Source organism: Halichoerus grypus, chromosome 9 (assembly GCF_964656455.1).
Source record: "Halichoerus grypus chromosome 9, mHalGry1.hap1.1, whole genome shotgun sequence".
Classification (NCBI taxonomy): domain Eukaryota; kingdom Metazoa; phylum Chordata; class Mammalia; order Carnivora; family Phocidae; genus Halichoerus; species Halichoerus grypus.
Genome location: NC_135720.1, coordinates 13,977,075 through 14,001,026, shown reverse-complemented (window position 1 = coordinate 14,001,026; position 23,952 = coordinate 13,977,075). Strand labels below are relative to the sequence as shown.

The following is a 23,952-nucleotide window of genomic DNA, read 5'->3' as shown; positions in this document are numbered from 1 at the left end:
ACAATTTTTAGTTGCTCAGTCATTATTTTATAAATGATTCAAATATTCATGTTCTTTAAAAATATTCAGAATAAGTAGAAACAGTCATAGAATTTCAGAGGTAGAAAGGCCAGATTATCTAGCCCCCAAATGGGAAATGGATCCCAACTCCAATTAGTTTGTAGCAGCTGCTTTGAATATTGTGTTGAGAGAAATTCTCTGGTTGAATCTGGGTATAGCAGTAAGAACCATGATTGATAAGCCACTTGGTGAAGAGAATGGAGTAATAGCAGAGAGCCTTACAGCTGTCATTCTGGATTTGGTTTACTATTCTCTGTGTCCCTTTTTAGCTTTATTTTGGTAAACAAAGCAACTGAATAACAAATCAGAGAAGTGAACTAATTTATCCCAGGCCACACAATCAGGTTGAAGCAGATCCAGAACCAGAATCTTGTGCACCTGAATGATTAGTTCAGTGCTCTTACCACTATATAGTCAGGGCTGTTCTGATGTGACATATGTTCTCTCCACTGCTGGAAAACAAAATTGGAAGGTGACAACTCGGTATCATCAGACAGTTATTATTGTATTGTGGCTGATTAGAGATTGACAAGTTTTTGCACAGAAAGGTCAGTGAGATGTAATAGTTTAGAAAGGGCTCTGGGGTGGCCAGAAAGTGCATGCCATATTCTGAGTGTATCAGTGAGTCAGAGTAAATATATCTATACCTTGGCTTAAAATATAACTTGTAAACAATTTTCTTTTATAATTGCAAATACCTACTTTTGGTTTATTTGTTTTTGCTACTCAACAATGACCAAATGACCAAATGTAATTACTATGTTGACAGAACAATCCTTTGACTAACCAAAGGCGCTCATACAGTGCAATCATTTAGATTCTATGTCAAGAGTTATGTACAAGTCAGCACACAAGTAGCAAAATGATGAAAATCTGAATTTTGCTTCCATCTCTCTCTCTGTGGTATTTTGAGGATATTAAAGAGTGGGTAATGGCCCAAATATAGATACACAAAGGAGAAAAGATATATGTCTGTACACTAAATATTAGTCCATTTAATTTAGGAAAGGTAGTGCTCTTGATCAGGAAATAGTATTTTAATGACTTTTTGGTGAAACTCATATTCAAAATAAAGAAATTAGGCTAAAACAAAACTGCATTACTTTTGCGAAAACAATGAAATTCCAAGAGTTTATATTTCAGTAGTCAATAACTAAGATAGCTTAAAACTATGGCCCAAAGAAGTAATTTTATAAAAATTGTTTATTTTACAAAGCTCCGTTAATCAGTGACATCTGAAAATCAGAAGTGTGAAGACAACGGGAAAGTGTTTCCCATAAAAACTAAAAACTAGTAAATGGAGACTGTAAAATAAAGGAATTCTATGTACTTCATATGGAGAATACTTTTTCTACCAACATTCTTTTAAATTGAACACCAATCATAGGTAGTACAAAGAATGGACTAGGTAATTGAGACAATTATCATTTTCACATGATACATATTATATATTTTGGGGAGAGAAATGGGCTAGATAATCTTCCCAAGCACCAATTATGGGCAAGAGAAGCACATCATTGGGCACATTTGGATCCGTTGATATCTTTGCCATGTAATGCAAAATTAAAATAAAAATGAGAATGAAATGTGTATGCTAATAAAATCCAAGTAGAACTGGCTAGATGCTGAGGTTCCAGACAGACCACAAACCTGAAGAATGTATTTCTGATGTTAGAACCACAAAGTGGCATCAGTAATAAATGCATTGAGGCTACAGAAAAAATTCTCCCCACCTTGTTTCTATGAATACTTTTTCTATATTAATGAGGGAAATAAAAAATAAAACAATCTTTGTGTATCCAATTCCAGGTTTCTCATTTTGTAGAGACAATACTGTTGGAGTCCTCTGGAATACCAATGGCAATTATAACCTTAACAAATTTTTTAAACTTACTAAGGTATACCTTATTAGAAGTGAAATCCTTTATACAGCCTCGATAAAGTAGACATGGATTTGTTTTATAGATTTCAGGGTGAGGGGTGTAAGGCAGGTTGGGGCCACATCCCGGATTGGATGAAGCACCAATGAGCAGAGCCTATTTCTAGGGAACTTTACAAATGGGAACACAGGAGAGGAGTGTGAAGCAGAAGGCACCAGGTCAGGACATTTAAATGCACAGAGATAGGAATGACAAAAAGAGGGTGGTGTGGAGAACAGAAGGCATTCAGGAACCTCTAAATTCAAATGCTTTAAAGGACCCTGGAACTCTGTCACGCAGCACTCCAGAGGCCTGGCTACACTATTCATTCCTCCCTCATCAAGTGCTTTTAACCCTGGCAGCTGGAGCATTACTTAGGATCAAATTAATTTTTAAAAAGTTAACGGAAAATTGTTAATTTGTTTGCTTGAAATGTTCCTTGTTTATTAGGTATGTTTCAGCAATGGCAAAAATAGCTTGCATTTTGAATAACAGGATAACTGGAATAAATAAAAGTATTGCTATTACCCATCTCTCCCCTAAGAATATTAATGGGTCATAAAGGCCCATTCTTCAATCTGTAAAAATTCTATGATAAGCATCAACAAACATGGTAGCTTTTTTTTTTTTTAAAGCTCCTATTACAGAGGTTTTCAAACTAGTATGTACATGGAAAGCTTGTTAGAAGTCCAGATTCCTGGGCTCTATTTCCAAAAATTCAGATTTAGAAGTATTGGGTAGGCCTCAAGAATTTGCTTTTCAAACAAATGCTCCAGGTGATTCTCAGACAGGAGATCTGGGGACCACACTTTGAGAAACACTGCCCCACAGTAAATTCTTCTTTTCCTCTTTAGCGTAAGTCACTGTACTAAGCAAATTGTATTTAACAGGCTTCGTAAAGTTAGTTCTGAAAAGCAAGTAGCTTACCCCACGATTCAGCGAGAGATAAATGATCAAAGCATAGTGGGGAAACCTAGCCTTCAAATCTGTGTTCAGGTAGATCGTCAGAGTGAAATCTAAATTATCTGCCCAGGGAAGCCTTCGAGCCTGTCCACACCCCATGCATTACCCAATGTGGACACAGGTCCCTTTGCGTTTATCCTTGGTCTTAGGAAGCCCATATTAATATTTTCCAGATTTTTACCTCTTTTGGTGATAGTATAGAAATGTAATCTTCATAGATCATTCTGGCCTTTTCTTCAATTACTTTTTTGTTCTGCTCTTTCTTTAAGTCTTCACAGGCAAGCCAGAAAAGTAGGTTCTCTTCACTGTATTCTGTTCGGAGAAACTCTCTGAAAAGGTTTCTTCCTGCTGGGGCCTTCATCATCTTGTCAAAATTTTGAGACCAGGACAAGACTTCATCTGAAGTGGGGTTTTGGCTGCAAAGACAGAATTGGGCCATTATCAAAGGCAACTCTGACCTCAGAATACTTAGCCCAGGTAGGGGAGAAAAGATAGACATTGCTATTCACTTGCTGCCATCTAGTGGTCACTGACCATTAGTTTAGCCTGATCTGATAAGTATCTGCCAGGACTACTAGGCTAGTTATTTCTGGGTATTAAGAAAAATTTGTTTAGGCATAAGTGTGTGCTAGGGAGCAAAGCATTCAAATAGCAAGGGGCTAGACACACTATGCACATGGTCATCATAAATTCGTAATGAAGCCCAGACATGTTCAAACCTTAACAATATATTGCAAATTGAAAAAGACACCCTATGCATTAATTTGAAGGGCAACTGAAATTTTTGTTTGCTTCTGATGTAGATTTTAATTTAATTTCTTTGTTTATATTTTTTGATGTAGAGTTTTAACTTTAAAGCCATAAGGTACAGTCTCTTTTCCTCTCTGATAGCTACTTTTTCATTTGTCACTGGATCTAAAATAAGAATACATTGTATGCACTTGTCACATATTTTCCTCAGCTCTAGTATTACTCTACTAAATATTATGAATGAAGTATTACCCATGAATGGAATTATTAGAGCTAAAAATCTCAGGGCCTTTATAATGACACTGAGGACTTTCTAGATATTTATATTAAAGTTTTCAGTGACTATGTTCATTCAGAAACCACCAGTTATTATTACTCCCTTTGGTTATACTTCAAAGAAATGGAAAAGAGAAGCTTGGAGATTCTTATGGTTAAATTGATCCAGATCTTGCTTTCTTATCCATTGGTTTATTTAAGAATTTTTAACCTCCTCAAAAAGTTAAAAATAGAACTACCCTACGATCCAGCAATTGCACTACTAGGTATTTACACAAAGAATACAAAAACACTAATTCAAAGGGATACATGCACCCCAATGTTTATAGCAGCATTATCTATAATAGCCACATCATGGAAAAAACCCAAGTGTCCGTTGCTTGATGAATGGATAAGGAAGATGTGGTGTATATATATACAATGGAATATTACTCAGCAATGACATGGATGGAACTAGAGAGTATTATGCAAAGTGAAATAAGTCAGTCAGAGAAAGAAACACCATATGATTTCACTTATATAGGGAATTTAAGAAACAAAACAAATGAGCAAAGGGAAAAAAAAGAAAGAGAGGGGTAAACCAAAAAACAGACTCTTAAGTATAGAAAACAAACTGATGGTTACCAGAAGGGAGGTGGGTGGGGGGATGGGGGAAATAGGTGATGGGGATTAAGGAGTGCACTTGTCGTGATGAGCACAGGGTGTTGTATGGAAGTGTTGAATCACTATATTATACACCTAAAACTAATATTATACTGTATGTTAACTGGGTTTTAAATAAAAACTTTAAAAAAAAGGGAAAGAAAAAAATTTTCCAACCCAAAATACATTTGTCCAAGAAGTACTTCTATTTTATTTTTTATTTTTTTGACCAAGTATTTTAAATATATTTGTTACTAATCCAAAATGTCTGAACTTCGTTCATTTAAAAAATTTTAAAGGTGGAAAAATTACTATGAGGCACCAACATTAAAATCTTTTCATAGGAAGCAGAAAAAGAAAGTACCTATAATTATACAAGTAATCTACTTGTATTTTAATTTTATTTTGTAGATACTACAATGAGAACTTGATTTTCATTTGGAAAAATACCTGGTTAGAGTCTGTTCTGATGGAAATGGGACCAGGGACCAGCTGGGTGCCCTTTCTGACCAACCAACTTAGGTAATTACATATGGTTTTTTTTTTGGTTTTTTTTTTTTATGTGTTTTAGACTCTTCCCTGATAAAGAGAAAAGCTTAGGAAAAATATTCACAGGAAAGAGAAGAATTAGGGCAATCAGGGGCTAATTCACCTTAACAGTCATTACTTTTTGAAAGAGAGAGATAAACTCAGGCAGTGTTTTACCTGATAGCTTAACATAGGTAATAGAAAAATTGATGAAAAGCAGTTGCCATCACAAATAAGATCTCCCAGACTGAGAATGCATTCATTTCACAAAACCATTTTGAGGAGTACCAGGACACAAGAGCTAATACTCCAGCACTGAGTAGATGTAAACGGTGTACAAACACAAGACACGATTACAAGGTGAAGCACACTTACCATTCCTCCAGGACTTGGATACTCTCCATTTTTGTGGTATGTGTGGGTCTTCCTGCATTTTCCCCTCTTTCTTCATTCCTAACAGTGAGGCTGCAAGGTAGTATAACACTTTATTTTGTCTAGGGAAAACCAATTACTTAAAGAAAAGAAAAAAAATTGCAGGAAACTATTTCACAGAAGAATTTTATTCTCAACTATGAGAGAATATATATATATATATATATATATATATATATATATATATATATATATATAAAGTGTACAAAGAGTGACACCATTTAAAAATGATGGGGAAGAAGAACCATGAGAGACGATGGACTCTGAAAAACAAACTGAGGGTTCTAGAGGGGAGGGGGGTGGGAGGATGGGTTAGCCTGGTGATGGGTATTGAGGAGGGCACGTTTTGCATGGAGCACTGGGTGTTATGCACAAACAATGAATCATGGAACACTATATCTAAAACTAATGATGTAATGTATGGGGATTAACATAACAATAAAAAAATTTAAAAAATAAAAATAAAAATAAAAATGATGGGGAAGCCTATGTTCACTAAAGAAATGAAAATAATTACTTAATAAAATAATGAAGTAAATAATCTCAAAAATGGATACTGTTATACATTCTGACTTCATCCTTACATAATTTGAATTACTTAAAATCTCCCAGATACTTCACATGATTATGTGCTTTAATATTTGATATGCATCATTATGTTACTCTTTGGAGTAATGTCATTTTGACTTTTGGTTAGTTCTATTCATAGCTTGTTTTCCATTTATTTTCTCCCATTGATAGCTAAAAAGATAAAATGTTTCAGATTCTGAAACAAAATTTGCTAAATTCACATCATTTTCTGCATCCTAGGTGTTCCGTCCCTGATACCATCACTCCTCCATCCACTCAAGTTCGAACTACGGGATTTATATTTTTGTCTTTGCCCTTTCCTCCCGTTTAGTCAGTCTTCAATGTCTTGGGAGGGACAGGCCAGCTACTGTGAGGGTCTGGGTAGGACCACTGGGTCGGAGGAGTCTCTGTGTATCTAGGATGTAAATTTGAAAATTCTGCAGGATTGCAAGAGCTAGGATAATCCCATGGGCTTTAGTCACCCAGAACAAGAATTGTCTGATTCAGGGAAACCTCTGCTGAGCAGCACGAGAGGGTGGAACACCCAAGGTTCTAGGTGTAAATGAAACGTAATGAGGGAGGTTATGGGTGATACTAAGAAGCAGGGTGGTTGGGATGGCTCAATGGCCTTGAAAAGTCAAGCTACTGAATTAGCAAACTGATCCCTTGGTCTAGAAGCCAAGAAGCTTCATTGGAGCCTGTCAGAGAGCAAAAGTCCAGATAACATGTCTTTCATTTGTCAGACATTCATTTGTTCAACAAGGGGAAATGGAAACTATTATTTCCTAGTACCTATTATGTGTCAGGCACTGTCCTTTTCTCTCTCGTTTTATTATCTCCATTTTATAGATGAGCAAACTGAGCCACAGAGCTGTCTAGTAGGTTCGCCCAACGTTGGACACGAAATATGTTGTATGACTGGAATGTGAATCCAATTCTGTCACGCAAATCTGTAATCTTTATTGAGTATCTGTTAAAAACCATGCTCTCTGATAGGCGTTGAGCAACATACTACCTGTGTGAATGCAGAAAAGGGGCACTAACTAAGGTTGTGACAAAAGGAAGGGGGTTAGTAGGACAAGGATTCCAACAAGCCATTGTTCTTAAATCTGAGAAGCTTGGTAATGGAAGTGGAAATGACATTGGCTCATTAATTCATTCCTTTTTTTTTTTTTTTAAGATTTATTTATTTGAGAGAGAGAGAGAACGAACGGGGGGAGGGGGAAGCAGAGGGAGAGAATCCTCAAGCAGACTCCGTGCTGAGTGCAGAGCCCGACACGGGGCTCAATCTCACAACCCATGAGATCATGACCTGAGCCAAAAGCAAGAGTCGGACACTTAACCAACTGAGCCACCCAGGCACCCAAACATTAATTCATTCTTTGATTCTCATGAGCAAGGGTAAGGATAGAGAGAATGCTGGAAAGGGAAGAATCTAAGAAGAGAGGCCAATCTGCAACTGAAACAGATTAGATAGGAAAATCTACTTGGGAAAGTGGACTACCCGGAGAAAAGAGAATTCAATGGGAATTGCAAAAGTGGTGTGGCTCAAAGGATTCTGGGAAGCAGAAACGCTGATCGTTAAACACCCAGCAAACTGACTAGTGCTCTGCAGAGAGGCAGCAGTTCCAGGGTTAGAACCCTCCACGCCTTCAGCGTGGGGTAGCCACGGGGAAAACAGTGAGGTGGGATTCAGACAGAGCAGCACTGTTGTTTATGTGTCTGCATGTGGATTCTGTGAATGTATCTGCAGCTTGAGGTAGTCCAGAACACTCAGCCCTCGATGTAGCAACACACTTCTGTCAAGGATGTGTTTGAGAGGAGATCCATTACCCTCTCAAAGTATCTTTGAGTAGGAGTGCTTTTCTGGAATTTGATATCTTTCCAGTAATTATGGGAAAGTGGGTGGGAGGAGGTAGGAATACATACTGACAACATCCTGTGAAATTTCCTGGGCGAAATTCATGATGCCAAATATATAAAATGTGCAAAATTTTTGTAAATTCTGGAGAGATCATATTTAAATAGGATATTAATACCCATTCTGCCAACCTTTACTGAGCTTGTATGTGTATGTGCGCACACATGGTAAGATACCATAAAAAGGCCAGATAATGAGCTTGCTTTCACTGATTAAATAATAAACTCCTTGAGAATTTATTTCTGTTCCATTTCCACAGTGTCCCGAAGAGTATGCACACAAATGCAGCTACACTTCACTTTAGGCAATATCTTAGAAAAAAAAGTTTGTTCTCCATTGTGTCTTTGCTGTAGAGTAACAAATCTGGAATCCACATGCGTGATTCACAAGTTTCTGAACATGAATTCTGGCTCTTATATCTGTTTCTGTGATATTTACAAACATCCCAAATGCCACCATATTAGAGTGATCATCATGAAATATTGGGTTGTGTTTATATCTTTCATTTCTACAGATGGTAAAATATGGACACACATTTGTACTAAAACTGCTTATAACAGATATTCAATAACTGCTTAACTGTTCAGTGTTTACTCCGTTTCTTGATCTAATATTGGATTAAATATTGCCCTGTAGAAAGAAATGGACTTTCAGCAATTGTCAAGTGTCCTTTTAATTAACTTTCCTTTACTACCATTCTTAAAAAATTGGTTTCAAAGTTCCAGTTATGAAGAACTGCTAATAATGCCACTTTAAGATGAAGAGAAATGGATAAAATGGTAACAGAGTTGGTACTAGACTGCTTTCCATCTATGTCTTAGGAATGACTAAGTTTCAGCTGGTCTTGCTCTAAGTAATATAGTGGAGTTTTTTTTTTTTTTAAGGTAATAAATGACAGGAAATATTTGCTCTAAATCAACATATACATAGTTCATGTGCTTGAGAAAAGCTCTAAAAGTAAACCAAGTTTAACAGTCACGAGTAGTCATGTGGAGACATGTTTTTTTTCTCCCTTTTACAATGTTTGTAACATTCTTAACTAACATTTCTGCTTTTTAAGCAACTAAAGCCATAAAGAGAACAGAATGCATGTATAATGCTCACTGTGGGAGTCTTGATCAAAGCTTAAGTATTTTATAGACGACAGTGCCAATAATCTAGGCTAAGTATACGAAAATAAGCATTTAAAACCCCATTAGAAATTTTATAGAATGGTGACTTTGAGAAGGGAGAAATACATTTGGTACATTTCAGAAAATAAGGAAATATGCTTTCCTTGTGTGTGGGTGAATTTTTTGTTTGCTTACAGGGGCGCTGAATGAGTAGGGTGGGGAAAACATTACCTGCTGCCCATTACAGAGCTTACCTACTGATTCATCATCATGGATGTGTGTGGGGCCTATTTTGGAAGACAGTCTACTTTTGTAGGAAAAACAACTGGTTCTCAGGGAGAGCCCTTGAAATGGCTGCAAATAAGATGAAAACTTTGCAGTAGCCATGGTAACTCTAGGATGGGGGCCGATCACAAAACCACATAAATTTACACAAAATCTCAGCTGAAGAATCAATAGGATGCTTGAATTTAATTCACTATGACATCAAGGCTCAAGAAAGATCCACTGTCATTGGTAAAGACAGATACTATTCAGTATTTTAAAATTCTCACAGTATATCAGTTTTTCTTTTTTTATTTAACAGCTTCTACCTCAAATTTTCCAGTGCAAAAATGGAATCAACATCCTTCAGGCTCTGAAAAAGAATTGGTAGTTATTCTTCAAATGTTTCATTTTTTTCCCCCAGTAAAAATACCATGGTAAAATAATACTACAGCTTTATTTAGGAGTCAACAACAATTTATAAATATGTATGAGACACCTGGTTCATGCAATGTTGCCTGGGTTGGAAATTCAAGATGAATATGACAGAGCCTCTGAAACTGAAAAGCTCTGACAGGTAATAAGCATCACACAGCACTGCAATGAGAGCTAAAATAGTGGTATGCATATAATGTTTCTTAGGTAGTTACAGTGTCTACACTTTTGCATGAGAGAATTGAGAGAGGCTTTGCAGAGGAGGTAATGATTAAACTGAGCTGAACAATGAAGGCAGGTGTTTCAGATGAGACTGGGACAAAGGGAATTCCAAGCAGAGGGGGGAAAGTCACATGTAAGAGGCTGGGAGTTGTAAAAAGGCACGATATAAATGTAGATCAAAATGGGCCGATCAGATGTTTCAGGGTGGCAGTGATACATTAGAATAGGCAGTGAGGTGTGCTTATGTAACAGGCCAAGAAGACAATGAGGTGCTCTCCAAAAGTAAATATACCTCCTTTATGATGACTTTTGCTTTTATTGCTTTATTTTCCTCCTCTCATAAGGGGATAATGTTAAGACCCACTACACAAGGTTGCAAAGCAAAGACTAAAAACTTGAGGCAAAAAGGCAAATTATTACACATGCTTAATTAAATGTAAGGGCAAATTAGTCACATATTGAAATGACAATTCCACGTTTACCAAAGACCTTTTAATTTCAATTTGAGGAAATAAAGCCTTACACTCTGCCATTATTGTAAAACCCCTCCTCATACATTACCTTACTACTTCTTCCTCACAACTGTCCTGTAAGGTAAGCAGGGGATTTGTTATTCATCATTCCCATTTTATGTCAGAGGAAACAGTCGAGGTTGATCTACACCATTCCCACAACTAAATCATATCAGGGCTGGCCTTGAACTCCCATCTTCTGACTTCCGGTCTCATATTCATCTTCACTACTCAATGCCACTTCTCTTTATATAAAAGAATTAATTGTGGCCTTTTTTAGCTTCTTCGTTATTTACAAAGATGGATTGCTCTTCAATGTTTGGAAGCGGGAAACCTCAGGACAAACCAGTTGACTGCGTGCAAATGCCTTCTCTCTTGGAATTGTCCCATGGCTACTGGGCTATAGGAGTTACTGCCCAGAGGGCTGAATATACGGTAGATACTGGCAAGGAGCAATTTCTTAATTCCCTGGAATTGGAGATGACCAGGACGGAGTGGTACAGAGGGTTTTTGACAGCAAAGCCTAAATGAGGAAGAGAAGAGAGGATGCTACTCATGACTGCAGATCAGGGGTTGCTACTGCCGAGAGCCTCCTGGGAAGTACAACTTGCTCCCATCAGCAGAGTAACTGTGAGAAGGGAATGCAGAAAGGAGAACGGCACCGATACATTGCTTAGAAAAGACGACAAACGGAAGAGAAAAGGCACCAGAAGGTAGGGCAGTAACCACAGGCCATCCATAATTTCTCACATAAACAAATCAGTTATCGTCAAGCCTATGACTTCAACCTCATCAGTTTTATGTATACATTTTGGAAAAATGGCTCGGTTTTGAATGGGGTATGTGGGGATGGGAATGGTGGCTAGAAATTTGTGTTTGGAAATGTGATACAATGCTTGTCTAAAAAAACAAAACAAAACATTGCCCCTAAAAATATTCCCCCTGCTTTTGATAATCATGTGTAATAATCGTATGACATAGGAGAAATAGAATCATGTGTCATAAAACGAGTATTTTATTTGGCTTAAGTTTTTATTTCATAAACTTAAACCTCTCCAAAATAAAATAATCCGCTGTTAAAAATCTGCCCACTAGATGGCTGTGTTGCCTTTATAAATATCCTTTTAAATCAAATCTGAATAAAAGAAAACTGAGAAAGTTTCTGGGAGTAATTACCCTTATTTGGGAAAATACCTATTCTTATGTGTGTGGAGGTTTGATAATTATATCTTTCTAAGGAATTGGAGAGGAGTCATTCAGTTTTTCTGTGAGCGAAATAATCAAACTTGAAGGGGATACTTTTAATCTCGGGAGGTGTGCATAATTGCACCCATTTTTCCTTTTTGGTATTTAGAAAATGTTCTGGATGGTCCCCAGCCCTAAGTCATTTGACTTAGGAATAATTTAGTCTTTAAAAAAAGGCAAGCCTAATCCTATTACCATTATAGTTATCCTTTCCAATAGTAAGTTGTTTGATGTCTCTTGCTGGGGTAATATGGAACTTAAGTCATACGTTCTTTTTTTTTTTTTTTTTTAAGATATTATTTATTTGACAGAGAGAGAGAGAGAGAGAGAGTGCAAGCAGGGGGAGCAACAGAGGGAGAGAGAGAAGCAGACTTTTTGCCTCACGTGGGACTCGATCCCAGAACCCTGGGATCATGACCTGAGCCGAAGGCAGATGCTTAACCGACTGAGCCACCCAGGCGCCCCATAAGTCATATGTTCTTAAAACAAATTAATTTGACAAGGTTTCTATCTAGCAGCAGACAGGAATTTTTTTTTTTTTTAATTGAGAATTCTTTAAAAGAGCCATTTCGAGAATAGATTCTCCAAACGATTTTCATTCCAGTTTGGGCTATATGTAAGCAATCATTTCTTCCTTCGATGCATGGAAACTAAAGACAAATCTTTTTTTTTTTTTTTTTAAAGATTTTATTTATTTATTTGAGAGAGAATGAGAGACAGAGGGCACGAGAGGGAAGAGGGCAGAGGGAGAAGCAGACCCCCTGCTGAGCAGGGAGCCCGATGCGGGACTCAATCCCAGGACTCCAGGATCATGACCTGAGCCGAAGGCAGTCGCTTAACCAACTGAGCCACCCAGGCGCCCAAGACAAATCTTTTTATCTACTCATCCTCTCTTTCTTTGCTACCAATTTCTCTCTACACATGCTACTGTTTGAAAAGATGGGTTTCAAAGGTTCCCCTTTTCCATTGGTATAACATTTTTATTTCAAACTCCAAACTATGTATTTTAGTTCATCGACACATTTGATTTAGAAGGCCAACTGCTAACAAGTTATTACATAGTTAAAATCTGGATCCATTATGTAAAGCTTATTTTTAGTTAAATAACCGAAGTTTTTTATTTGGTATAAACAAGGTTTCTTTTTTTCTCCCCCTTAAAATTAAGAGAAGTACAGGATTCAATATTTAGATGTACTTTATATAATACACGCCAATCATCAGAATCTTCTATTTCAGTTCTCAGGTTGACTGAAATCCTATTTTAAGTTCTTCCTTCAACCCACTGTAATTTTTCCTGTAAGCCATAATTAAGTTGATGCTTTTGTGGGAAAGCAAATATCTTGGATCTGAAAAGGCCAAATGGACTTCTATTTAGTTAGTAGACACTGTTATTAAAATGGCAAGTAGTCATCTCAGTCTTTAAATGCATCAGCTAAGCTGGAGCTCAAGCTTCTGGTTTTGGTTAACTTGGGTGCCTTTCATCCAAAGCAGAGTGAAAGAGTTAGGACTCTAGCAGTTGATACTCAGAAAGACATCTGATAGGTGGTCACTCATCCGTCCCCCCATGCATCCCTCGCCTGCTATGTTCTAGTTCCTGTGTATGTGAATATGTATGGGATGAGGCGGGAAGCATCCCTGAGAACAATTAGGATTGAAAGCAATAATCCTGATCTGTGGAGAAACTGAGCCCCTGAATAGAATGAACATACAGCCCTCTGGGAATCCTATGGCGGTGTGGTGCGTGCTCCAGGAATGCTGAGTTGTACCTGTGCAGGTGAATGTGACAGTTCCGGAGAAAGGGCCAGGGACAGAGAATGCAGGAACGGGTTCTGTTACATTCACTGACAACATGTAAGCATAGAGTGGTCAAATCCTACAAAATCTGGTAATTTCCTTTCAGACTGAGACTCATGGGGGGTTGGGGGGCAGAAGAAATACCTACCAATAAGGGATTACTCAGGACCTCTAGAACGTACTGAAATGTAAACTCACTGACTTATGAATGTTATTAATTACATCTTACAGATGAAGAAACCGAGGCTCAGAAAGATTGAGTCACTTGCCGAACGTTTCACAGTTGTAGGTCATGGAACAAGGACACATTCAGGCCTAATTCCAGTGTTGCTGTCTCTTGTAAGTAGGCTATTTATATGAGGAAGATGTATTAGAATTTGTATATAGTCTTTAAATATGGCAAGACGACATCTGTTTATAATAAAACACATGGAATTATTATTCTGCCATTACTTATGGAATCAGTTGATTAAAATGGTCCTGTACTTTTAAATAATCTATGGTGCTTTATAGAAAAATTAGCAATGGCAAAAATTTGCTTTCTCCTTAGGAACCCATGCTCCCAGGTGTACACTGATATATAGTATTTTGACATCTGATACAAAGATACAAATTTTATAGCATTGGAAGTTAAAATATTTCTACAACCCAATTAAGCAGATTCATCATACTTAATCATATCACAATAAACTTCATATTCAGAAGAAGTGGATTTTATTATTGTATCTGACAAGGAACAAGTAATTCCTGAATGATGTCCTAAAATAGCAGGCATATTTTAATAGGTCTATTGTGCCTAGACCTTGAAAAAGTAAGCCAGGCCTAAAAGAAATAATTGTTTTAATGAGAAGAAAAAAAATAAAGAGTTAATACTTATTTCAATCAAATGTAACAATGACTACATTTTGTAGATAGGGTAGGGGTAGCAAAAATGTCATAACCGTATGCTTGGTATTATTATTGACTTGGGGAGGCTGGAGGGGAAGTTCTTAAATATTGTCCAGAGAGTTAATGAATTTGGTCTGGAATTTAAAGGGCTGAATTTCTTAATGCTTTAGAAATTGAATAATTTTGCTTTGATTAAATCAAGAAGGGAACTCCATCTTTCCTCAGACTGAACCTTCACCTGAGATCAGGGTGCCTCACAGTGTTTGAGGAGGGGAGCATTTATTTTCACTGTGGGCAGCTTTTCTCTCTAAATTCTTCCTCCTTGTGTGCTTTATTTATATATTTATTTATTTAAGATTTGTTTACTTACCTGGGGGGCAGGGCAGAAGCAGAGGGAGAGACTGAATCCCAAGCAGACTCTGCACTGAGTGTGGAGCCCAATGCGGGGCTCGATCTCACGACCCTGAGATCATGAACCTGAGACCACGACTTGAGCCGAAACCAAGAGTTGGAAGACGCTCCACCGACTGTGCCACCCAGGCGCCCCCTCCTTGGGCACTTTAAAGAGAAGCTTGACTCTCCCAGAGCTCACCAAGAAGCTTCCAGCTGACCAGGTGACAAGATGTCCCATGATTCTTACCGCACTGGACCACCCTGGTGTGCTGGGTACTGGCAACGTCCGTCATTCCCTTCCTTGTGAAGCTCTTCTCATGGCTTCTGTGCCAGGACTGTGTTTCGTGTTACCCCTCAGACTGTCTCTTCTCTGCATTCCATGTATGAGGCACTTGCACTGCTTTCTCTCTCAACATTGGAATTTCCCGAGGTGCCCGTCCTTAGCTCACAGCTTCATTCCACAGCTAACTCTTGGGTGCCTTCAACACAGCAAGTCCAGCTCACCACCTGTCCTGCCCTAAACAACCTCCTACTGCCGTGTCCTCTCATTTGATGGGGCCGCCATCAACCTGGCCACGGGAGCAAGCAACATGGCGGTATCCTCCCCTCCTCTTCCTCATCTATTGCAAATTCTTGACTGTACATCCAGTGTCTCTTGAATCGGTAATCTCTCCATTCCTTTTATCATTGCTTTATTTGGGGCCCCCAACATCTCTTACTGAGGCTATTACAAAACCTCCTAATATTCTCCTTGTTTTTTGTCTTGTCCTCCCACATACTTTCCACTGCCTCCGGAAGGATAGACTTAAAATATACAATGGGCTTTGTCTCCTCATTTAATAATCTTCAGTCACTTCTTATATCCAAAGCAGTATGAAGTCCTTATTCCTTAATATAGCACTAAAGGCATTTCATTGCTTGTCACTGCCCATCTCTTCAGCCTTCTATTTTGTCCTTCTTGACTTTATATCCCAGAAACACTAAAGAGATTTTGGTGCTCTCCCCCAGAACCTTTGGCCCTCTCTACTACTAATTACTGCTAACACACCCACACACCCACACACCCACACACGCGCACACGCACGCACAAGGGAGAATGAAGGAAGATGGTGCATGAGAAGGAATCTGGTGCCTAATAAGCATCACCTGCCACATAATTATACAAAGGCCTGAGTGAATATGCCTGTTATTTTTTAAAATAATTTTTGAGACATGAATTTTCATATTTTATAAAGTTGGACTCAAATAGAAAATCCAAGTTCAGTCATCCATCTAACACCTTAGTATTAATTAAACACCTACTATGTGTCAATAATATGTTAATAGCTAACTTATTTTTGACTATTTTAAAGTATGAAACTTTAGTATATGTTTACAGAAATGTTCAGTGCCAACTGACCGATATGAACTTTTATGAATTCAACTATAAAATCCACATAATAAATTTTAAAAGTATTAACCCCCAAAACAGAAACACATGTTAAACAGAAGGAAATTCACTAATATGAAAACCAGTAGAGTGAGTTGGCCCTCCCTGTGTTCAGCTTTGTTCAGGGCAGAGGGAGGCATGGCCACGGGTATGAAGAGCACCAGCTCAATGCCAAGGTCATCTTAGACGTCTGCCACACCCTGGCCCATCCAGACCCAGGGGGCCCTCACCACATCACCACAGATAGTGAGTCAGCAGAGATTCGAGAGATGCTCTCTGAGTCTGACCCTGAAATGATCTGAAGTCAACTGCAATCTCCAGGCCAGTGTACCCCGCTCACGTGCCCATGCAGGGCCCTGTCCCAGAACACACTCCCAACCCCGATACCTACAGTATCTTTCCTCCTATCAGCCTCTGGGCTTCTTTGCTAGAGTGAGGCTCCTCTCTCTCTTCCACTCTGAGGATACTCCTTGTTTCTTTGGAACTCCCTTTCCATGGCAAGCACACTTCCTGTGTTCTCAGCCTCCTATAGCCCCTGTTCCTGCTCTGACCCTACCTGGCACCCAGCTCTCTGAAGGCGTCTCTCAGGCAGCTCCTCCCACACTCCCCACAGGGCAAGGTGGGGGCTGGCATTCCTCTTCCACATTCTGGGAGGCTTATGCCATCTGACTTTCCCCTTCTCTGCCTCTCCGGATCCTCCTATAGAGGAGCTGCCTTCCCTTCTAAGCTGCCCCTTGCCTCCTTCTGACTTGAATTAATTTTAACTTTCTTTCTCCAGCCCTTCTTAGTAGGATCTGTCCCATGGTCTGGGAACTCTGGGAAGTCATGTGTCCAAAAGGGAGAGAATTTTAGCTTTCACAGGGCTAGCTAATTTCAGTCTGTGGGACAATTTCTCCTGAGGAGAATGAAGAATATCCAATGCAGTGGGCCAAATCTTGTAGGCAATACACAGTAGTGCATGAGGACTGTGAATTCAATTTGAAAACTAGGAAGTTTTGAAATGGTTCATATCAAACAAAGAAATGAAAAGTTTGGAAGTGTCATCTTCAAGTGGACAAAACAATGGACTGGATATTAAGAGATTTGCATTTTAGCCTCACTTCTGTCACCAATGAGCTTCGTGAGAGTAGGGAAGCCTTCAGTTTCCTTATCTGGAACATTAGACACAGCATTTTCTAGACATTAGTTTTTTTAACAAGGCCAATTTTTCTTCCAGCCAAAAGCTAGGGGCACCTGGGTGGCGCAGTTAAGTGTCCGACTCTTGGTTTCTGCTCAGGTAGTGATCTCAGGGTCGTGAGATTGAACCCCGCATTGGGCTCCATGTGGAGTCTGCTTAAGTCTGCTTAAGATTCTGTCTCGCTCTTCCTCTGCCCCTCCCCCCACTCTCTCTTTCCCTCTCTCTCAAATGAATGAATCTTTTTTTTTTTTTTTTTTTTAAAGCTTATACCTAAGTCTAATATGTAAAATAGCTAAAGACAGAGCCATTCCCTGGGGCTGTGGCTCCCAGCCCCAGACTCCCCTGGAGCCATCCCCTCACTCCCACCAAGTGGCATGAGAAGTCAATAGGAACATTTGGAGAGATTGAGAGATGAGAGGTGAAGTCTTTTGAGTTCTAATTTTTTATGGTTGAACATGGAAATCTGTCTTGCTTGATAGGACACCACCAGGAGCAACAAGGAACTAAAACAGGGATGGATTAGCACCTAAAGACTTCTTTGGAAAAAAAACAACAATCTGGGTTATTTTAACATAACCTCTGATGTTGGAAGAGGGTTCGTGGGACAATCTGGAAATTAGCTTTAAGCTTGACATAAATTTTGAAATCTCTACTTTTCCATCTCCTTCTTGAGGCCCCTTACTTTTGGGAGCCCACAGCAGTTTCTACTTTGCGATGCCCCGTCACACGTGTCATCTCGAGTGCACGTGTGTGAATGTCCTCACTGCTCCCTACTGTCCTGGAGATGGCAATTTGGTGGGGAGCCCACATCGTTCCAAGATTTCATTCTCACCAAGAAAAGGGAAGAGAGTTAACTACCTCTGTTTGAATCTTGATGTCAGAGGAACATTAAGTTTTCACAGTGGCAACCTTGAACCTTTAGACAAGTGGTCTTCACAAAACTCTCTGTCCTCTGGTCAGGAACAGCTTAGTCCCACGTATAGAAGGACTTGCAAATTTATACATGGTTTGTTTTATGGCCCAAACTCAGACCTCCGTGATTCATTTCTGTTACACAGCTCACATGCTCTAAACCACATTCCCTTGTTTTCTCCTCTTGAAATGGAAGGCTGTGGGGAGAGAAGGGAAAGAGACTGATTTGGGGACAGAAGTGGTTCCTTGAAAGGGACAGAGAACAGATGGGCTTAACAAGTCATTATGGATTAAGTCCCAACTTTTTAGATGTTGGAAGGAAACTATGGAAATATTTAGCAGTTTTGTACTTCATCCCTGTTTCATCCCCCCTCCCTCCAAAGCACAGTGGTAATTTTATTAAGATAGGAATAAGTTTAAATATGGGAGAGGAGCTGATACTGAAATATGAAAGAGAAATGCAAATCTGAGGGAAATACTATGTTGTTGAAAAAACCTATAATGTGTAAGGCTAGGGTGAGGCATTTGTATTTATTATTAGATATAGAAATTTACTTTCCTAGCATTCTATTTCCTTAAAAGGAGGAGAAATCAGCTACAGGACAACTGTTCCTTTTTACAAATGACAGTTACACTTCATATTTTGATTTCTAACTTTATTTTGGTGCCCAAATTAACATTTTTTAGTGTTTCCTTCTGTTCTGCTCCTCTGACCTACCCTGGAAAATTTGAAGAACATTTATTTCTTTTGTTTTTCCACTCTAATAAGGTTTTAAAATTTTTTTTCTTAAACTCAAAATATAAAAATAATGATATTTTCAAAATGCACGTGTTGAGATTCTCATTCGCAATGAGATAACACAATTAGAATTCATAGTTAAGGCAATTTAACTTTCATTTTTTTCAAGTTGTTTACATTATAAATTATCTATGATTTGTCATTTATAAATTTATAGAATGTGTGTTTTATGGCTTAGACTCAGGCATCCATGACTCATTGCTAACAAACATAGTTCTTGACAATGACACTTGAGTCTAGAACTCAGAGCCCTCATCCAATGCACCAAGTGTTTGAGCTCAAATCGGCGTCACTTTAGAGGTGTGGAGAGTTAATGCAGCTTCCAAAAACTGTTTTGTTCTCCATCCATAGTCTGTGTTCTCTGACAGTTTGATGCTCACGAGCTCATGTTGAATGTTTTGTTATTCAGTGTGCACTTTATAAAAGCAAGTCTCACTAAATATATGTAGGAGACGAAAAAAAACAAATCTCACCAAATAGCTGTTTGACAGCAAATGAATATAGTGCAACAAAACTTCAGTACTCTTATCTGTTTTGGTGTTATAATCCTAAAGCAATTCAGAAATAAATTTTGGCAGGTAAATAAAATCATATACTGATTTCTGGAACATAGCATAGTGCAAATGAGAAACAGAAATATAATCTTCAACACTTTGTAACAATGTATTTGCGACGTCTTACACAGAATCTAAAATAAAATAGCTTTCCTTTCTAAGATTAGTTTTTATATTATATCCATAAGCAGATCTTTAAATATATATATATACATTATTTCAAGCCAGCTCCTCTTTATAAAGGAGATTTTATTTTTGCCAATATGAAGTGTTCTATAACCCAGTGAGCTAATGCGAGAGAGAGAGCGCGCACGAGAGCGCGCAAAGACAGGGGTGTGGGGGTGCAGAGGGAGAGGGAGAGAGAATCCCAAGCGGACTCTGTGCTGAGTGCAGAGCCTGATGCAGGACTCAATTTCACGACCCTGAGATCACGACCTGAGCTGAAGCCAAGGGTAGGACGCTTAACCGACTGTGCCACCCAGGTGCCCCCCACTGAGCTGATTCTTAAATGAATACTATGTGTCAGGCACTGTTTTCAGCTTGAATGTGTTTTATTTCATTTAATGTTTACAACAACCTTATGAAGTAGGGATTCTTATTACTATAATTTGACATATGAAGAATTTGAGTACATTAAGTAACTTGTTAAAAGTCAAACAGACAGTGATGATGAGGACAAGATTTGAACTCAGGGAGTCTGACTTCCAAACCACCATATTAAGTCACTACACTTTACTCCATGGATTCAAACCAGAGATAGATGATCTCTTTAGGAGTGATAAATGAAAAAAAAATACGTAAAATTTTGTGAAATATTTCCTCCATCTGAAATAGTTAAGGCTTAAAAATGAAGGAAAAGGAGTCCCTTATGATTTTCCTTAACAAAGAATCATCATCTGGGAGGCAATTTTGATATTTATAAAACCTAAACCTTCCAAATTACTAAAATGTCTGATGGTTTTCTGGAAATGAAGTTTCTTAAAAGGGACAGAGCTTGTTTAACACCAAGGCTACTGCTAAAGCATAACAAGTTTCATCTATTTCGGCCACAATGATAGAATATTATGCCACCATATCATACCAATAACCTCAAAGAATGTCAGGAAACTGCGGAGATCATACACAAGAAGATGATTCAAGTATTTGGGCCTTTCTTCAGAGCTTTGACATAAGTCGGGGGAGATCCAGAGGACCACTACTAATCCAGAAGATCCACTTGTGAATTCGATCTTAAAGGACCCCAAAACTTATGGTTCTATGGAAAGTTCCATTAAGTCTAGCATCCCCCTGGGGCATCTCATCCACATAAATCCTAGGACTCTGGGTCTTGCAGATTTTCTTACTGGAAGGCACTTGGGGAATTTGGAACTGGAGCAGGTTTCCCAAGGTGCCTGAATCACAGACATTTAGTATTAGACAGAACCTTGGGAATCAGCTTGTCTAACTTTATCATTTTGCCAATGAGGAAACCAAAAAGCAGAGTTTAAAACTTTGGATGATGTCACAGAACCTGTCAGTGATAAAATCACCAAGGAAAGCAGGCTCTCTGGCTCTTAGTTTGGAGATTTTAGTTGACTGACTTGGCCTTCATACCCATCATAGCCCCTGGCGTTTTAGACCTGTGGACATGGATCTGGGGCACTTCTTTCTCTGTCCTTTATCAGGCATCTGTGGCTGAAAGGGCCACCCTGACTCACAGTTTTGTGGCTCCGTGACGGAATGATCAACATCCTGTGAAACAGCATATAACTAAAACACAACATCGACTATGATGTACAGTACTGCTGAATATTATCTTCATGTTCTTGTACCTTCCAGAACATTGGAGAATATTGTTTATGGTTAAACAAGTCTATAACCATAATCTTCATTTTACCTATCTCTTTAAGAAGGGTGGATGGAGAAAAAGAGGATAAAAAAGTAAGTTTTCAACTGTTTACCTTACTCTCAATTTAAATGTAGATTCTGGGGAAATATTCTATTCCCAGGGATGGTCTCCAATAATTCCTACTCGTAAGGGAGGAAAAGGAGACAGGTTGGGAGGTTTCCAGGATCCCAAGAACGAAGCTGCAAATTCACTCCAGTTAGTCCCCAGCTAGCGTGGGGGGGGGGGGTCCTACCGAGAGCCACATACCAGGAGCAGCTGCAGCAACAACACCAGCAGAAGCAACACGTGTTGTTGGGTCTCTGGTTTCCAGGCCCTTGAGACACAGCAGGTGTTCCTTCATTTTGTGATTGCTGTCTCTTTCGCATTTCAGCTACTTTCGTACCCAACTGGCTGAAAGAAGAGAGAAAACAGAAGGTATGAAAAAATTAAAAGAAAGATCCGTTGCCTCTGCTGAAGGGAACATAGTTTAATTGGGATGGGAGATAAATGAAGGTAAAAAAAAAAAAAATGAATAGGCTTTAGCAGTCAAATTAAAAATTCTCAAGAAAAATGTTTTAGGAGACTATCTTAAAAACCTGAGGGACAAACTTCCACCCTTATCTGCTACATAAAATGATCATAACAACGTTGTCACGTAATCAAAATCAAGTCGGTAAGGTAAAGCAGACAAGGTTGGAAAATTTATGTCTAACTTCTGTCTTTACTCAAGAAGGCTTTCATCTGCTTTCCCTGGGGAACACCTCTAAATGACTGTAGCTGGGGAACATAACTTGTTTCTCCCCTGGTGTTCACTTACAGTCGGGTTCATTGAGGTTTACAAATCAGCTTGCAAGGGTTCTAACTATGTAACATTGTGAGGAAGACCAAGTTTGTTTTTGGTGTTCTTTCAGCTTCTTTTAAGACATTGCATCTCCGTCTGACTCGCCCTTCAGGGGCCGAATCTTGATCATATATATTGGCAAAGTGGCTTTTTCGCTGGTAGGAGTCCCTGTTGTAAAGGTAACACCTCCCCTCCCTCCACCACCCCAGATGAGTTTTCATTCAGTAGAGAATCGTCAAAAAATAAAAAGTCATCAAATCCAGGGAAATTACTTTGGCGGAATGTCGATATCATGGCAAATGAGAAAAAATATTGGGGTACAGGATGAACTACCTGTGACCTTATGAAACAGGCCAAATGAGCTGTCACCTATGTATAGATGACCTAGGACTTTGTTGAGGATAAAAAAAAAAAAACTTTGAGTAGAATAATATCAAATATAGCATGACCTCATAGAAAAAGAAATGAATTCTACTGCATGATTTTTTCAGAAATATGCAACGTATGTAAATCATGTACATACAATGTCATGTGTGAATGTGAGCAATACTTATTAAAACCATCATGTACTTTGGGTTATTTTGGTATTGTGAGCTCGTGCTTTAAAAATTATGTTTTCAAGCATTGACTTTTTTTAAATTGGAGAATAAGGTATGTATTAAAAAATTTTTTTCTGTGTTCACATAAGGGATGTAGTTAAAGAATTTTCATGGGCAAATGCTTATATATTCTTGTAGCATTTCTAGTTATCAGGTATATAATCTACTTCAGAAGAAAACAAAGTCAGAGGAAAGAGTGAAATATAAGAAGCAATTAAGTACTGAAAATTGATAAAAATAATGATGTTGGACTTAATTAATGACTGGCTAAAGTAAAATCCCACGATTCTCTGTTTAGAACAGTCTAGAAATAAATTTAAGACCACATAAATTAGGGAAATGGAAGGGTTTCCTTCCCACCACTAACACTGTTTTTATATGTATCACAGTGTCCCCAGATTGTTCAATTTAAGAGTCCTTTTATCAATATCTCCAGGCCAATCAGCACCTGTGACAGAGTGATCACTCCATCCTCTTTGAAATGCTTTCTTCTCCTGTCTTTCTGGGCACCACACTCACCTATTCGCTCTCTAGCTTACGAGTCACTTCTCAGTCTATTTTGTTCTTTCCTTTTCTCGTCTCTCACCTCCAAATTTTGGCTGGCCACAATACTCTGTCCCTAGAACTCTTCTCTGTCATTTTTTTGATGAACTCATTGAGACTTTTACTGGACCTGTTTCCTGTTCAGAATTCTCAAATTTACAAGTCCAGTAAAGATGATTTTCCCGAATTCAGGACTCATCTATCCAACTACCTACCTGACGTCTCCCCTTGGCTTTCTCCCCTTGGCTTTCTCAACTCAGGAACATGTTCCAATCCGACTCTCTTTCCTCCTCCACTAATCTGTT

General features: G+C 38.6%; 1 protein-coding gene across 2 annotated transcripts in view; it reads right to left on the bottom strand.

Annotated features, from left to right (window-relative positions):
* The window catches only part of RGS17 (regulator of G protein signaling 17), a 93,007-nt gene that overhangs the window by 10,474 nt on the left and 58,581 nt on the right, over nt 1–23,952 (bottom strand). Inside the window, exons 2-4 of one of the 2 annotated variants that reach the window (XM_078054563.1) lie at nt 21,932–22,075; nt 5,514–5,591; nt 3,124–3,358 (exon numbers count right to left, since the gene is read on the bottom strand). In XM_078054563.1, the coding sequence (XP_077910689.1) occupies nt 3,124–3,358; nt 5,514–5,591; nt 21,932–22,050 (432 nt within the window). In that variant the 5' untranslated portion in view covers nt 22,051–22,075. Of the gene's footprint in view, nt 1–3,123; nt 3,359–5,513; nt 5,604–21,931; nt 22,076–23,952 lie in introns of both variants that reach the window. The other variant, XM_036070140.2, reaches the window with a different exon arrangement.